At 43.0% G+C, this 17,972-nt stretch overlaps 1 protein-coding gene across 5 annotated transcripts in view; it reads left to right on the forward strand.

The window, feature by feature from the left end:
* MAPK8 (mitogen-activated protein kinase 8) overlaps positions 1-17,070 on the forward strand; it is a 94,805-nt gene extending 77,735 nt beyond the window's left edge. For 2 of the 5 annotated variants that reach the window (XM_036355906.1, XM_036355907.1), the window contains exons 7-12: positions 72-143; positions 1,970-2,152; positions 2,440-2,564; positions 3,407-3,470; positions 6,468-6,545; positions 16,338-17,070. In XM_036355906.1, the coding sequence (XP_036211799.1) occupies positions 72-143; positions 1,970-2,152; positions 2,440-2,564; positions 3,407-3,470; positions 6,468-6,545; positions 16,338-16,483 (668 nt within the window). In that variant the 3' untranslated portion in view covers positions 16,484-17,070. Of the gene's footprint in view, positions 1-71; positions 144-1,969; positions 2,153-2,439; positions 2,565-3,406; positions 3,471-6,467; positions 6,546-16,332 lie in introns of all 5 variants that reach the window. The other 3 variants (XM_036355911.1, XM_036355908.1, XM_036355910.1) reach the window with 3 other exon arrangements.
* Positions 17,071-17,972: the final 902 nt, after the last annotated feature.

The raw sequence follows: 17,972 nt of genomic DNA on the forward strand, positions 1-17,972 counted from the left end.
TTTTTTAATGTTTTTTTATTTTTTATTTTAACCAAATTCTTTATGTTAATGTCATTGCATTTTGTTTTCAGTTGACATTTGGTCAGTTGGGTGCATCATGGGAGAAATGATCAAAGGTGGTGTTTTGTTCCCAGGTACAGATCGTATCCTTATCTTTGGCCTAAAATGTAGTTTCTAAAGGTCAAAATGTATGACAGCACTTCAGCTATGTCAAGTGTAATGTATTTTGTCTCTCCCTAATAATATTGTTAAATTACTCTACTCTTTCAAAATACCACCTGCTAGTTGACATAGACTTCCCTTCCCCCACGTATTGGTTGTGTCATGTTATTTCTGAGAACTGCTCAAGTTAATTATCCACAATTATTTGCTGGCTTTGAGTTGATTTACTTAACGTAAATCAAAAATCATGGCGGACATTAAAAAATTTTAATAAGTATGCACTTGATTAAGTCTAGAAGTACTTAGGACTTGAATATGAATTTTGGAATTGTCTGTTGCTTCTGGTCATCCTTTTGTTTTACCCCCTCCCCCCACCCCACCTTCCTTTTTGTTAATGTTCTTTGTGTTTCGTGTCTTTGGGTTGTCTGATTTCTTAACATAACATACTGATCTTTTCATCTGAGAATTTCAGCAGTAATAGTTTTATTATGGTGTAAGTAGATTTGGAGTCATGCTTTTTGTTCATCTATTTTAATATTTACATTACCAGCGAGTGATGTGTGATGTGTTTATCAGCTAGTCACCCTGAGACTGACGTGAGGAGAAGGCATGGGAAAGCCATATGCACTAGATCATCAGAGAGCTTTGGTTCTGGTCCCAGGGAGGACTGGCAGTGTGAAGACTTAGGAGGAAGGAGACAGGGAGTTCTAACCTCACAACTTACCAAACACTGATTCATGTTCACAGGTTTCAGAGCTTTCAAACAGAGTTTATTACCTAAGTTAAACAAAGCATGGCAAAAGAAAACACCACTTTTACCAGAGCCATCATTTTTATTTTCTGTTAGTGTAGAAAATTCTCAAAAAAAGGGACAGATTATAAGCAATATTTCTTAGCCTGTAGGACAGTGATGGCGAACCTATGACACGCGAACTCATTTTTTTGGTTGATTTTTCTTTGTTAAATGGCATTTAAATATATAAAATAAATATAAAAAATATAAGTCTTTGTTTTACTATGGTTGCAAATATCAAAAAATTTCTATATGTGACAGGGCACCAGAGTTAAGTTAGGGTTTTTCAAAATGCTGACACGTCGAGCTCAAAAGGTTCGCCATCACTACTCTAGGATATGCATTCACATTTTCAGATGAGCCAGAAAAAAATATTTTTGTATTCTAGAATTGTGTACAGTTTGTACAGTTTACATTTAGAGTCCCTGTGGGTAGTAATTATCATTATTCTTTGAGTCATTTGTATTTGGAATTTGTTGGTTTAAGCGTTCACTTTTTTAAATATGTTTTTGTTGATTTTTTTAGAAAGAGAAGAAGGGAGAAGGGAGAGATAGAAACATTAATGAGAGAGAAACATCGATCTGCTGCCTCCTGCACACTCCCTACTAGGGATCAAGCCCACAATCTGAGCATGTGCCCTGACTGGGAATAGAACTGGTGACATCTTGGTACATGGGATGACGCTCAACCACTGAGCCGCACCAGTTGGGCTAAGCTTTCATTTATATGATAAAATGAATATTACACACACACACATACACACAGTCAGTCTCTCTCTCTCTCTCTCTCTCTCTCTCTCTCTCTCTCTCTCTCTCTCTCTCAATAAGATTAACAGTGCTTGTTTATTGACCCTTTCTGTCCACCTTTTGCAAGGTGGCTATAAGATAAAAGATTTGTAACTGCCACATTCTTTCTTAGAATTTTATAATTGTTATTTTCTTGTTATTTTAATATGGCTATGAATATGTGTTGAACATTAGATACGGAGTATTTTTCTTAGCTACTTGATATTAGATATTGATCAGTGGAATAAAGTTATTGAACAGCTTGGAACACCATGTCCTGAATTCATGAAGAAACTACAACCAACAGTAAGGACTTACGTTGAAAACAGACCTAAATATGCTGGATATAGCTTTGAGAAACTCTTCCCCGATGTGCTTTTCCCTGCTGACTCAGAACACAACAAACTTAAAGGTACTTTTATAAATATATTTATTTAATCCTATTTGTGTGTGTGTGTGTTTTCATATTATTATGGAGCATACACTAAGTTTATTTCTGGGTGGTGGAACAAAGTAAGGTTTTAGTCATTTTTTTCTGTAACTATAATTTTTCATCATATGTATGACCTGATTTTATAGTAAAATATTTTTATAAAACACATACTTTTTAAAAAATGAGCATTTCAAGTTTCTGAAATGTATTGCTAATTTTAAAAACCTTTATGAGGTATGTGTACATTCACATCATTATTTTTGCAGCCAGTCAGGCGAGGGATTTATTATCCAAAATGCTGGTGATTGACGCATCCAAAAGGATCTCTGTGGACGAAGCTCTCCAGCACCCATATATCAACGTCTGGTATGACCCTTCCGAGGCGGAGGCTGTAAGTTCTTCTCTTCATGTTTGAAGAAGTCATATCCCTTACAGTTAGAATTAAAGTTGGGTTTGGAGGAGACATTTTAATCTCTGTATATAAAAGCCAAGCGACCAGAATGGCAGAGTGACCGGTGGCTATGATGCGCACTGTGGCGGCAACTGGCCTGATGGGGGGCCCTAATCGGCCCCCCTCCAACTGCCCTCAGACCCTCCCCCCGGCTGGCCCGGCCCCAATTGGACACCCTCCCCCCAACCCCAATAAGGGGTGGGGCCGGCTGGCCAACCTCCTGCATCCCTTCTCCCCTGCCTACATGGCCCAATCTGCCACCATCAGGCTGGGCAGGCCGGGCCCCACCCATGCATAAATTCGTGCCCTGGGCCTCTAGTTTTAAATAAAAATATAGGTAAATGATGATGCTGTTTTTCTGTTTTGCATTTAAAGTACCTTAAGTTAATGAGCTTATCCAAGCACTTCCTACACAAAATAAAGTTCCCTCTCTCAGCTTCTTGCTGCCTTGTCTTGATATCTGATCTGATGAGCTAGAACACTGAATGCTTTGGGAGGACTCAGTTATAATACAAATTATTGTTTCTAAAGCATAGCCCAGTTCTATGATGTAAATAAACTGACCATTTCAAAAGCTGGAAGAAAAGAAAAAGATAGTTAGACATCTTTTTCCTGTCAGGAAGGATTCTTCCAAAACTAGTCTCTACATCAAAGATGACTCATCACTCTGGTCTAATGTATTTTTACAAGCCCTTGATGTCTGGATAACATTTCAAATAATTAGGACGGATTTGCATACTCCTAGTAAACTGACTCAATTATTGCTGCCTTTTGTTTTTCAGCCACCACCAAAGATACCTGACAAGCAGTTAGATGAACGGGAACATACAATAGAAGAGTGGAAAGGTAACATTCACCAGATCCTGAGAGATGGAGCTGAGAGAGCTTCTGGCTTATTGTGTTGATTTATTCATCATGTTGAGGAAACTAAAGATACTTTATATTATTCATAATGCATATTTGGTAATATTAGTAGTAGTATTTTTTGCAAAAATAGAAAGTAGGTCTCTTTTCCTCCCTTACTTAATCCTGATCTCTCACATCCCCTCTCCAGACACAGAAACATTTGTTCTTTTTAAAATATTTTGTTCTTCCATAGTCTACAAATACACAAGCCTGTGTGTTTGGGCCTCCCCCTTCTCTCTCCCACCTGTTTGATCCCAATGGTATATGCTGTGCAGGGTGCTTTGTGGGCGTAATCCCATATGAGAGATCACCCTCTCCTGCTCCACATGCTGGCGCATGGATACCCAGCTGTCCAGCTGTGTCAGTTTCTGTACCCAGCTCCCACTTGCAGAGCACTTAAGTTGTGTCCAGTCTGTTGTTATTGCACATGTGAGAACATGCCAATAAAAAAGTCCTATAAGATTTGCTGGGCCAAAGGATATTTTTCAGTTATTTCCAGATTACCCTCAAAGAAATTGTAGCAGTTTACATTTCTGTCAGCACTGAATAGGAATGTCTATGTTACCCCCACCTTCACCAACAGAGAGAGTTCATTTGTAATTTTTGCAAATCTAATATCGTAGTTTTATTTTATGAATGTAGTTGAACATTAATAATAATGCTTTGATAGTCATGGAAATATTTCTTTCTTTAAAAGATTCCCTGGGGTGGCCTGGCCTGTATTGCTCTCAGTGATTAAAGCATCGGCCTGTGCACCGAAAGTCTCGGGTTGGATTCCAGGTCAAGGGCATGCACCTGAGTTGTTGCAGGTTCAGTACCCAACCCTGGTCGGAGTACATTCAGGAGGCAACCAATTGATGTGTCTTTCTCACATCGATGTTTCTCGCTCTCTCAAAATCAACAGAAAAAAATATCCTCGGATGAGGATTAACAAATTTAAAAAAAAAGCTTCCCTGGGATAGTTAGGCCAGGTAATTTTTAGACCCTGTTTACCTCATTTGTGTTGTTGTTATGTGGTGTTTGGACCACTTTTGTAGCTACATGACTTTGGGCAAGTCACTTGATCCCTTTTTTTATCTGAACTTAAATATCTGGGCACAGAAGACTTGCTATTAAGAACTATGTGCCTACATATTGGGAAAGCAAAAGGGACTGCAGAGGTATAAGCAGACAGGTAATCCAGCTATAAATGTATTTGGGAGGAATGAATTTGATTCTTTCTTTTTAGGAGTGTAACCAGAGATTAGTTTTCTCTGAGTTGAATCTGGGAGACATGTAGTTAAATTCTGTAGAATCTACCAGAAAGATATAATTGGGTAGAACCAAGTACATTTTTACATGTAATAGGTAATATGCAAGGATATAACTGTGGGCTAGAGTGTGTAGTATGGAAATATCTAAACTGATATTCTTATATCTGATGAAATCTTAGTAGGCCACCAATTGTAAAACACACACCATAATGTGCCACTGGTTATACAACCCAATTTCAGAGACATTAAACTCTAAGAAAAAGTGCATCTTAAAATCAGTGGCGCATGGTGTTTTTGTTTGCATAAGGACATACCTGGGATTTTTGAGAACTCTAGACAGGTTCGCCTTTATGTTGCATCGTTTCCTCTTAGCCCCACGTGCTTTTCCATGATTATCTGCTCACTGCCTCTTTCAAGATCTGCTGACAAGTTTTAGCATCATAATGCAAAGAAATCCATTGCCAAAGCCATTAACTGTAGATCACTTTGCCCAGTTAGTACTGCTGATTAGCTCTTGCTTGTCTACCTAATCCCTTTTCATAAAGGGGTGCTGTTTTCTCATTTTAAAAAAAATCCTCCTACCTGGAATGCTTATCATTCCTTTGTTTCTTTGAAGTAAAGCTTTTCCCATTCTTTCCTCTATCAAGACTTCCTATTTTTCTCCTTCCAAGTCCAAGAAGGTCACCATAGCAAGCAAATTTAGGTGTTTCTAGCGCTTGTTCATTTCAACACATCCACTTGTTTACCTTATTACCAACAGAAACATTGTCATACCCTATAATCACAGATTCTCTATCAGAAGTTTAAAGAATTAAAGACTCCTTAAAATCCTGTGTTACATTTTTGCTTGCACATTTTCTCAGAAGAGGGTACATTGCTTTTATGCAGTTCTTAAATTATTCCAGGACCCCAAAATGATAAGGAACAATGGCTCTGTAGCTTCTACCAGAAGGTTCTTCTTTAGTAGATGTTCAGTCACAGGGCTCATCACACAATGTCAGGCCACTGAGGAGAATGCAGGGCAGCATCTGGTGCAACTGCTTGGGTGGACGTCCTTGCAGCCCTCTGCCCACAGCAGGCAAAGGGCAGGGTCCCATGGAGAAATTGTGACAGTGATAGCATGTCAGGCTGCAGTTTTTAAGGTTTTCAGGTGTGGCCATATGCCTCTTTTTTTTTTTTTTTTTTTTTAATAAAAATGTATTTTTATACCATTCTTCCACACACTCTTTCATTTAAATCCTTTAACAGGTATCTGGGTTAGCACCTACAAGTTCCAGGTCCTATCAGGAAATAGACGCTAATAAGACAGATGACTCTAGCCCTCTCTGAGACAGCATTAAACAAGTGTATGCAGTACAGGGTGAAATGTGGTCTGACATGGCGTAGTACAGAGTGCTGGTGGAGTGGGAAAGACAAGGTTTCTAACCACAGTTCTATCTTTAATCCACCTCTAGGAACACCAGTTAAGGCAGAGATTTTGTTTCTTACAACGTAATTCTTGGCAGAGGATCAAAGAATTGTTTTTTACATCTTTGAATCTTAGGCTGACACACACGGACCCTCTACCTTTGGAGGATACTATTTGAAGTACTTAATCTGTGTAAAAATATTTATTTAAAACAGATGTTTTGTGAGGTTGGCTTTCAGACTTTAAAAAGTTTGTTTTTGTTCACATCTTTTTCAGAATTGATATACAAGGAAGTTATGGACTTGGAAGAGAGAACCAAGAATGGAGTTATACGGGGGCAGCCCTCTCCTTTAGGTTGGTTACAATATAAGCTTGGTTAAAATTACAGTTTACTTCTTGTGTTGTAATCTTCAGTGGCCTGAAACCTGCAGTTCTTTCTACCAGTTTTTTACTACCATTACTATTCAAAGTTTAATAAGTATAAGAAGTATAGTTGGGCCCTCACCGGTTTGGCTCAGTGGATAGAGCGTTGGCCTGCGGACTGAAGGGTCCCAGGTTCGATTCCGGTCAAGGGCATGTACCTTGGCTGCGGGCACATTCCCAGTAGGGGGTATGCAAGAGGCAGCTGATCAATGTTTCTCTCTAACTCTCTATCCCTCTCCCTTCCTCTCTGTAAAAAATCAATAAAATATATTTAAAAAAAAAAAAAAAAAAAAAGTACAGTTGGGGTGGTTAAATTGGAAGCATTGGTATGTTGTACCAGTGCACTATACTGTGCACTGTACTATATACTACAGTGCACTGCACTATATTATACTGCACTATATTATACTATACTACACTATACTATACTGCAATGCACTATAGTATATTACACTGCTCTATACTATACTATACTGCACTATCTAATAAAAGAGAAACATGCAAATTGACCATACCTCCTCTACACCCACAAGCCACGCCCACAAGCCAATCAGAAGCGAATATGCAAGTTAACCCAACTAAGATGGTGGCGGCCACGGAGCTGGAGCGAGCAGGAGGCTTCAGTTGCCCCCAGCAATGGAGGAAGCCAAGCTTCCCGCCTGCCCTGCCAGCCCATAGCTCCACTCAAGGCTACAAAGTTTCAATTATAGAAGATAAATAAATCCCAGATACCTGCTTCCAGCCCGCAGCCGTGGCCAGCCTGAAAACGGCCATCAGCCCCTCACCCAGGCTGGCCAGGCACCTCAGTGGGGCCCCCCACTCTGAAGGGGCTGTGGCCACCCTGAAAATGGCCATCAGCCCCTCACCCAGGCTAGCCACAGCCCCATGGGGTGAGGATCCCCGCTGGGGGGCTTGGCCAGCCTACAAACAGCCATCAGCCCCTCACCCAGACTGGTCAGGCACCCCAGCAGGACCCCCCCACCCTGAAGGGGGTGTGGCCAGCCTGAAAACGGCCCTCAGCCGCTCACCCAGGCTGTCCAGGTACCCCAACCGGACCCCCACCCTGATCCAGGACACCCTTCAGGGAAAACCAGCCGGCCCCCACCCATGCACCAGGCCTCTACCCTATATAATAAACGGTAATATGCAAATTAACCCAAACAGCAGAACCACTGGGAATGACTGGTCACTGTGACACACACTGACCACCAAGGGGCAGATGCTCAATGCAGGAGCTTCCCCCTGGTGGTCAGTGCGCACCCACAGGGGGAGCTCTACTCAGCCACAAGCCAGGCTGACGGCTGCCAGTACAGCGGTGGTGGTGGGAGCCTCTCCCACCTCCTTAGCAGTGCTAAGGATGTCCAACTGCAGCTTAGGCCTGCTCCCCGCTGACAAGTGGAAATCCCCCGAGGGCTCCCGGGCTGCCAGAGGGATGTCTGACTGCCAGCTTAGGCCCGATCCCCCGGGGAGCGGGGCTAAGCCAGCAGGTGGACATCCCCCAAGGGGTCCCAGACTGCGAGAGGGCACAGGCTGGGCTGAGGGACCCCCCCCCCCCCACCTCCCAGTGCACAATTTTTTGTGCACCAGACCTCTAGTCCTATCTAATAATAAACAAACATGGTAATTAACCGTAACTTCGCTACCCTTCCCATTGGCTAATCAGGGCGATATGCAAATTAACTGCCAACTAAGATGGCGGTTAATTTGCATACATAGGCGCAATGCTGGGAGGCGAAAGGGGAAGGATGGAAGAAGCTGCCTGCTGCTGCCGGTGATCGGAAACCGAGGAGGCAGCCAAGAGCCAGGGGGCAGGGCAAAGGCGGCCCCGGGGGCCGCCTTTGCCCTGCCCCGAGATCGGAGAACCGGGTGCCTTTGCCCACCCCCGGCCAGTGATCGCGGGAAAGCAGGGGCAGAACTGGCAATGGGAGCTGGGGGTCCCCTGCCCAGGCCTAATGCCTCAGTCAGAGGCATTAGGCCTGGGCAGGGGTGGAACCAGCCATCTCGGGGAGCAGGGGCGGAGTCAGCAATCGTGGGCAGCTGGGGGCCGAGCAGGAGATCGCGGGGGGCTGGGGGGTCCACTGCCCAGGCCTAACACCTTGGCCAGAGGTATTAGGTCTGGGTAGGGGCGGAGGCGATGGTGGGAGCTGGGGGTCCTCTCCCCAGGCCTAACACCTCGGTCAGAGGCATTAGGCCTGGGCAGGGGTGGAACCAGCCATCTCGGGGAGCAGGGGCGGAGTCAGCAATCGTGGGCAGCTGGGGGTTCCCTGCCCAGGCCTAATGCCTTGGTCAGAGGCATTAGGCCTGGGCATGGGCGGAGCCGGCAATTGTGGGGAGCTGGGGGTCCCCTGCCCAGGCCTAACACCTTGGCCAGAGGTATTAGGTCTGGGTAGGGGCGGAGCCGGCGATGGTGGGAGCTGGGGGTCCCCTGCCCAGGCCTAACGCCTCAGTCAGAGGCATTAGGCCTAGGCAGGGCCAGAGCGGGAGATCGCGGGGGGCTGGGGGTCCCTTGCCCAGGCCTAATGCCTTGGCCAGAGGCATTAGGCCGGGGCAGGGGCAGAGCCAGCGATCATGAACAGGGGCGGAGCGGCGATCATAGGGAGCTGGGGGTCCCCTGCCCAGGCCTAACTCCTTGGCCAGAGGTGTTAGGTCTGGGCAGGGGTGGTGCCAGCGATCATGAGTAGCAGGGGGGGAGCCGGCCAAGGTGGGAGCTGGGGTTCCCCTGCCCAGGCCTAATGCCCCGGCCAGAGGTGTTAGGTCTGGGCAGAGGCGGTTCCAGCAATTGGGGGTAGCAGGGGCGGAGCCAGTGATGGTGGGAGTTGGGGGTCCCCTGCCCAGGCCTAAGGCCTTGGCCAGAGGCATTACGCCTGTGCAGGGGTGGAGCCAGCGATTGCGGGGAGCAGGGAGGGAGCTGGCGATGGCGGGGAGAGGGGCAGAGCCAGTGATCATGAGGAGCAGGGGCTGAGCCAAGGATTGAGGGAGCTGGAGGTCCCCTGCCCAGGTCTAATGACTCGGTCAGAGGCGTTAGGCCTGGGCAGGGGCCAAGCCGGCAATTGGTGTGAACTACAGAGGAAACGCCTTTTCTGACCACTCATTGGCTTAGCTCCCTGTATGCCACTGGTAATATTCTTAGTAACTTGGGTAATAAGAATCCAAATAGGTGATCTAGGGTTTTTTACCACACTCCTGGAGAAAAAAAGGAAGGTCCGCTTCTGGAGGGTTAAGAAATGTCATATCCTGTCCTAGCTGGTTTTGCTCAGTGGATAATGCCTCGGCCTGCCCACTGCTGGGTCTGGGTTCAGTTCTGACTAAGGGCATGTACCTAGGTTGCAGGCTCCTCCCTGGCCCGGGCCCAGGTCAGGGCTCATGCAGGAGGCAACCAATCAAAGTGTTCCTCTCACTTTGATGTTACTCTCTGTCTTTCACTTTTCTCTTCCACATTCTCTAAAATAATCAATGGAAACATATCTTTAGGTGAGGATAAAAAATATAATAAAGAAATGTCATATCCTGTGAAAGACACATCTTGAAAATGCCTAAAAAAGTTGTCATTTTTTCACGGTAAAGGGACTGGAGTCCGTGTTGATGAAAACACCTTGGTGGTTGCGGTGACTAGCAGTGGCTGCAGCAGCGGGGTGATGGCGCTGGTGCCTTCCCCTGACCAGCCCAGTCGCCTCCCAAAAAGGGAGGCCAGACTATGGCTTAGGCCCGCTCCCCAAGGGGAGCAGGGAGCAGGGAGTAGGACATCCCCTGATGGCTCCCAGTATGTGATAGGGGGCAAGCTGGGCTGAGTGACCCCCCCTCCAGTGCACAAATTTTTGTGCACTGGGCCTCTAGTACTATATTATAATACACTATACTATACTTCACTATACTATACTGCAATGCACTATAGTATATTATACTGCACTATACTATATTATAATACACTATACTATACTGCAATGCACCTTACTACAATGCACTATACTATACTATAATGCACTATACTATGTTATAATGCACTATACTAGTACTATACTGCATGATTCTATACTATAATAACACTATACTATACTAAGATATGAGTGAATGACTTAGTCAAACGACTTAATCGATTTCTATGGTACTGACATTCCACTGAAGAACAGAAAGTTTTTTGTTGGCATTATTGTCTTCAAAGAAGAAATTTCTCACAATGCAGTATACTTACTTTTCTATGATTTTAACAGTCTTTTACTTTGTATAAGTAAGCTAAAGCGTCATTGCAAAATTTGGTACATGTGTGATACCAAGTTATTGTTTTTCTTTGTCCCTTTGGTATTTTTGATTTGTTGATCAAAGGCAGTAACATTAAAACTACCGTTAGAAAGTGTTGTGTTTCGCCCTGGCCAGTTTTGCTCAGGGATTAGAGCATCGACCCAAAGACTGAAAGTTCCCAGGTTTGATTCCTGCTCAATGAGAAATATCTCAGTTGCAGGTTCAATCCCTGGCCCTCTGTCTCTCACCCTCCCTTCCACTTTCTCTGAAAAAAAAAAAAAAAAAAAAAAAAAAATCAGTGGAACCAAATGTAAGTCTTCTATTTCTAAGAAGGAACCTGATCTGTAGGACTTAAGCATTTTATCACTAGAGGCCCAGTGCACAGATCCGTGCACCGGTGGGGTCCCTCAGTCTGGCCTGTGCCCTCTCATAATCCGGGCCCCCTCGGGGGATGTTGGAGAGCTGGTTTTGACCCGATCCCCGCAAGCCAGGCCAAGGGACCCCACCGGTGCACAATCGGGGCCAGGAAGGGATCTCGGGAGGGCTCTAGGACATCTTACTCAGTCCCGATCAGCCAGACCCCAGCAGCCATCTAACCTACCAGTCAGAGCATCTGCCCCCGGTGGTCAGTGTGCATCAGAGTGACTGGTCGAAGCGTCGGACACTTAGCATATTAGGCTTTTATTATATAGGATAAGCTCATTTCATTTTAGTACTTGTAAAAGCCTAAAGAAATGAGGGAACAGTTAATGACAGGCAGCATATGCATACTAAGTATATATCCACATGACAAATACTGTTGTTTATGTACTTTACTAGTATTTCATTCAGCCCTCAAAACCCCAAAGAGGGATTTTATGTACACTTTACAAATGAGGGAACTAAAATTCAGAAAAATTAAATCACATAAGGTTGCAAATCTATTGTATAGAAAAGGTAATACTTGAAGCCACATTTATCAATAACTTTGGAGGAAGTGGTTTCCCCAGCATTCCATATGCCCTCTGGCCAGGAACAGAGACTTTTCTGACTAGAGAGCAGGGCAGTTTTATAGAAGAGGTGACATTTGAGCTGAGCCTTGAAGACTGAGTAGTGTTTTAATAGATGGGTCTTAAAGTTGACTAAAACTATGCCATTTTAGTTATCCCTGGAAAACTCTCTCACATTCTAAGAAAAAATTGTATATTATATCTGTTTATGGGGAAAAATTTTAACTATAGCTTCAGATGCCCATTTTGTTTTACTGTAAACATATTTGTTTAAATCATTTTTGTAGCTTCCTATGACATTTTGGTTATATTTTAAAGTTTTTAAATGTTTTGTTAAATCCTTGATTAGAAATGCAATTTTCAAAATTATAATATAGATCCTGTTGAAAATATAAATTGGTTTCAACGACTTTTATTTAGAATTTACTTGTAGCAAAACTATGTTGTAAATGCTTTAATAACACAGCTAATTGGCTTGTATTGATAAACAGTAGTGGTATAACTTAGTGCTCAGGTGGGATTGGAAAGTCCACAATTTGCAGCACACTGTCCTAGGGAGTGACCCATGCTCAGTGTGTTGGATGTTTGAGTAAGTTTAGTACGCTCATTAGAGCAGTTGTATTTGTTCTTAATTGTTAAGTGAAAAATTTGGATCCTAGACGACTTAACTGTGGTTACAAGAGAAGTCAGTGGAAAGGACAGGATGTCAGGTTTCTGGACGTGTTCTGGGTTCTCTTTGCTTGGGTAGAAGAGCCTTAGTGAAGCTGTTATTAAGATACTCTATTCTCGGAGCTCCAGTGGCGCAATCGGTTAGCGCGCGGTACTTATAAGATACTCTATTCTCAGTTATATACAGAGAAAGAAGGAACAGTCTTTGACGTAAAAATATCAGATAACCACAATATCATTTCTACTTGATTTAAAAAAAAATGAATCATTAAGAAATTTGGACAAAAGGAAATTTCAATCAAAAAATAGAGGCAAGAAAAAATATATATAGTGGAACCCTTTTATGAATTGAATGTTTCAGTACAAATCTTCAAAGCTAGCCATTGTATTTGTATTCTTTTCCTTCGCAACCAGCAAATCCAATAGTGTCGTATGGATTGAACTTTTTTAAAAGAATAGTATCTTCATTTCACTCTGGCTGGGAATCTAATGGACCTTTCTTGGGTCTAAAAGGTTATCGCAGTTCTCCTTTTATTCTCTCCTGTCAAGGCCTGAAGTACTCAGTCTGCTTTCCTTTTTCCTGTTACACCTCTAGTCACCTGCTCTGTCTCTGTGGTTCCATTCCTTCCTGTCTCCCAGCCCCTGCCCCAGCACCTGACCCTCCTGGCTACTGCCTTGTTGCATTTGAAGATAAGCTCTCAGAGAACCTTTTATGTTTAAGTTTTTATTGTTCATCATTAGACAGAATGGAAGGCTAATTTCAGACAGAGATTCTGTGTTCTGGAGCAGCAGTTTTAAACCTACTTAGTTTTTAGCATCATTGGGTGCCTGAAACTGACTCCTAGAAATTTTGGAAACCATTGCTTTGATCTATAAATGTATTCTTAAGAATTTTTGTACAACTTGCATGGTTTGGTATACTTAAATTTGGAATGACCCTTATTTAGTGATCGTGAAGGGCATTAAGTACTTACCAAGTGTATGAATCACCTGAAACACATTCCCTACCCCCAGTGTCATTCTCTCCACCCCTGGCCTTGAGAGGATTTTTCTGTAGGTTAAGTACAGACAGCCCTCAGAGATATTGCGGTTTGGTTCCAGACCACTGTAACAAAAGAAGTATTGCAATAAAACAAGTTGTAATCTTTTTGCCAATCGAGGGTCCTGCCTTCACTTTGTTAAAAGAAAAATGTAATGTCCATGGAGTGCAATAAAGTAGTGTGCAGTAACACAAGACATGCCTGTATTCCTATTGTTTTTTAAAATTCAGGAAATGCTTGATAGGCTATACTTTCGGTAAAGGAAACAGTCTTCCCCAACTTTATCTGTTTAATAAATCCATATTTGCATTTATCAAGTATTTATTAGAATAGAAATTATAAGACCTTAGTTTACAAGTCATATAACCTCAAGTAAATTGGAGCAAACTAAAGACCCTTTCAAGTGAAATGATTTCAGTCTTTGTCTTGGCTTTTGCTTAAAACAAGATGTACCAGAAGTATTGTCTGGACTTTACAGTGAGAAGATAATCATAAAGCACTATTTTTAGGGCAGTAGTTTTTACTTTTGAGTCATACTTCGCTTTGAAATCCTCTTTCCAACAAAATGAAAGACAGACAGTTTGGCATGTATTATTGTAACTGAACAAAGAAACAGAGGTTCAGCTGCCTATAATGAAAGCTAAACTTTCATTATAGGTGGTGGTGCAAAAGGAAAGAGGTTTTATTTAGGACCCACAAGACCTGGGAAAATGGTGCACTCATGTCTCAAAGACCATCCCCCCTTCGTCTCAGGGACAATCTCTCTTCCTGCTCAAGCCCACTGTTCTTAATAGGAGTAGGAAGGGGAAGGCATTTTTCTATCTATTCATCTTCCTGGCTTTTGTGTGTTCGAGGGCTCTGTCCACTCATATCACTAGCTTTTGACGGCTCAGGCCCTGTCCACTCATATCACTAGCTTTTGGTGCTCTCAGTGTAAGACTCTCCCCCTGAGCCATTTGGCCAATGGTGGAGACTCTTGCTCCAGCGCTCCCTGTCTACAGTAACAAGTCCCCGCTTCAAAACACTGGAGCCTTGTAATCATACAGGGTAAATAAATCGGGGGTCCTCAAACTTTTTAAACAGGGGGCCAGTTCACTGTCCCTCAGACCGTTGGAGGGCCGGACTATAGTTTAAAAAAAAACTATGAACAAATTTCTATGCACACTGCACATATCTTATTTTGAAGTAAAAAAACAAAACAGGAACAAATACAATATTTGTATTTGCATGTGGCCCACGGGCCGTAGTTTGAGGACCCCTGGTTTAAAGTATATATAGGAATTACAATAGAAATAGAAAGTATTTCTATTACAATAGAAAACCAACTCCTCCTTAGTCATTGGATCATAGCTGTACATGGATTAATCTTTAAAATTGGACCCAGTGGCCTTCATTCAGGAGTTGAAGCAGAACAACCCCTGATGGCACAAAAGTACAAAGCCAAAACTGTAACTATAGCAAGACCCCAGAGGAAATGGGAACATATAAACAAAGCTTGGGCCCATAATTCCATTAATACAAACAAATACAAACAAGTCCTAAGGTCTTATACTCTGCCAGCTGATAGCACAAGCAGCCCTAACGGGACCCAGATAGCATAAAGCCCAAGTGGCAGGAAGAAAAGGACCCCAGTGTGCATGCAGTTTGACTTACCCAGTCTTGTAGTAATTCATCTGCTCCCCAAAACCAGTTTCCTTTCGCCAGCCTGCATTTTAGGTAACATGCATTGAGAGGAAGTGCAAAGAAATTCTCCAAGAAAACCTCTTGGTAGGTAGCTGCTGGAAAATCCCCACAGACCTGCTCCTGAGTTAGGGTCAGCCTCCTGTGCCACAGGCAGCTAGGGCCTCCAGGACTTGTGTGGTCCATGGGGTCCCACCAGAGTTGCCAAAAAAAAAAAATAACCCAATAACAAAGCAGAGATTCTGCTGCCTACTGCAATGAAAGCCAAACTCAGGAGACAGGTGCTTGTGCAAAAGAAAAGATGTTTTATTCAGAAGCCACACTGCCTTAGAGAACAGCCAACTCCCATCTCAGAGACCATCTCTCTTCCTGCTCAAGCCTGTGGTTCTTCTAGGGATAGGAAAGGAAGGGAAGGGATTATTATTATTTTTCTATTCAATTGTCTTGCTATCTTTTGGTGCCATATCCATTTATCTTCCCAACCTTTTGGCTGCTTGGTTCCTGTCTATTCGTATTTCCAGCTTTTGGTGGCTCAGGCCCTGTCTATTCACCTTCCTAGCTTTAGGTGGCTCAGGCCCTGTCCATTCATATTCCTAGCGTGTGGGCCCTCGGGCCCTGCCCATTCCTATTTCTAGCTTTTGGCGCCTTCAGGCCTTCTCCACTCATATTTCTATCTTTCGGTGTACTCAGTGTAAGAATCTCCCCCTGCACCATTTTGGGCAGTCGGGGAGACTCCCTGGTGCTCCCTTACTGTCTACAATAACAACATCAGTATTCTCACACAGCCTGAAGCCCATTTATGAATCTTGCAATAGGACCATTTCTAAATGTGTCTTGAATTCAACAGTTCTTATCTTGAACTGAAAACAAATTTGTGGAAAGGACAGGACACTGGGTTTCAAGACATGTTCAAATTCTCACCTCATAAGTTGTAATGAAAAGAGTTCATAAATTAGTGTTGTTCCGAATTTCACTTGTGATTATTTTTAGTGGGCCTTTTAAAGCCAAGAGAAAAGTCATTGACCACTGGAGGTAGCCAATATAGTACAAGTGGCTGGGTCTGCAACTCTGTCTGCAACTGATTTGCTGTTTTGTTTCTCATAGCACAGGTGCAGCAGTGATCAATGGCTCTCAGCATCCATCGTCATCGCCGTCTGTCAACGACGTATCTTCAATGTCAACAGATCCAACTTTGGCCTCGGATACCGACAGCAGCCTAGAAGCATCAGCTGGACCTCTGGGCTGCTGTAGATGACTACTTGGGCCTGGGGGGTGGGAGGGGAGGGATGGGGACTCGCTTAGTCATTGATAGAACTACTTTGAGAACTAAGTCAGTGGTCTTATTTTGAGTGATTTTTCAAAAATGTAGAATTCATTTTGTAGTAAAGTAGTTTATTTTTTTTAATTTCAAGTGATGTAATTTAAAACTTAAGTTGTTTTAAAACAGCAACAAAACTGTATTGTATTTTTGCTGTAATTAACTGTATAATGTAAACCTAATTATTTTATCATGGTTTAAATTTTTGCATATTTGCTTTATCTTATGCTGCTGATTTTTTTACTGAATTTGTAAGATTTTGTTTATCAAAGCAACTATTATGTGGTGACTTGCCTATATCATGAATTATTTAAGATTTTTATAGTTTTTTTTTAATTAGAAATTATTTCAAATGTTTTGTTCATGATGCTATCCTTCAGGGTTATGTGCTTATCAATGAAATAACCACAGAGGAGTGAGGGAAAGTAACCTGTAGCCAGTTATATTCAGGAATAACTACTGTAAATGATGAACGTGTTAAAAAAAAAAAAAAAAAAAAAACCTCCAATATTGCTACTTGCCAATCCTAATTTAGTTACAACTATTGGTAGTAATCCTACATGAATTTTGGCAAAAGCCCCATCATCTAAATGGCAGAAGAACTCTGAGCATGTTTTTGAAGATGCTGGGCATCCACCACCACCCTTCTATTCCCCCACCCCTCACCCAACAGAAGTAAAGTAAAAAGAATACGGTGTTTCCTGCAAGTCTGTGGCATGCTCAAACCTCACCGTCACATAAAGCCAAAAGGATACTTCATGAGTAATACATTTCAGTGCACATAAGCAGATGGTTCACTTGTAGCTGTGAGCCTGCTCTTGCACACACTGAGCTGAGCTCCTCAGGCTGCAGGTCCAGTGGTGGATGGTCTAGAGCTGGCCCTTCCTCTCTCGCAGCGGGGCCTTGGGCCTCTCGGTTTCCTGCTGGAGTGGCAGTCAGCTGAGCACCAGCCTGGTGATTCTGGCCACTTGCTTCTACCTGTAGCAGATCTGTCTCCACTGGCTGTCGGAGGTTCCAGCCTCTTTAGGTTTCTGTAGGTGAGGTATCCAGTGAGCAATATACCGTTCATCTGAAAATAGTAGCACACAGCCATATGCACGGTGTCATTTCCCAGGACCGTTTCTCCACACTGAGCAGAGCAGGATAAATGGTGATTATTTAGTCTGAGACTGTCATTGTTTGTATCTGATTTTCAGTATAACTGCAATGTGGATGTTGAGTAGTGTAAGAATGGTGCTGCTCCTGACAAGTGATGTAACTGTTTACATTTTATATCTGCAGAATTATTTCTTTACAACGGAATTTTTCTTAAGTAAAATGTCATTGAAGTCTCATCTCTGAATGCATTGTCTGTGATGCCCCAGGACCTTTTGTCATGTTTGGAACAAGAGGGATTTCATGTCATGAACTAGGAAGTGCACACTTA

Source organism: Myotis myotis, unplaced genomic scaffold, assembly GCF_014108235.1.
Source record: "Myotis myotis isolate mMyoMyo1 unplaced genomic scaffold, mMyoMyo1.p scaffold_m19_p_24, whole genome shotgun sequence".
NCBI classification, from domain to species: domain Eukaryota; kingdom Metazoa; phylum Chordata; class Mammalia; order Chiroptera; family Vespertilionidae; genus Myotis; species Myotis myotis.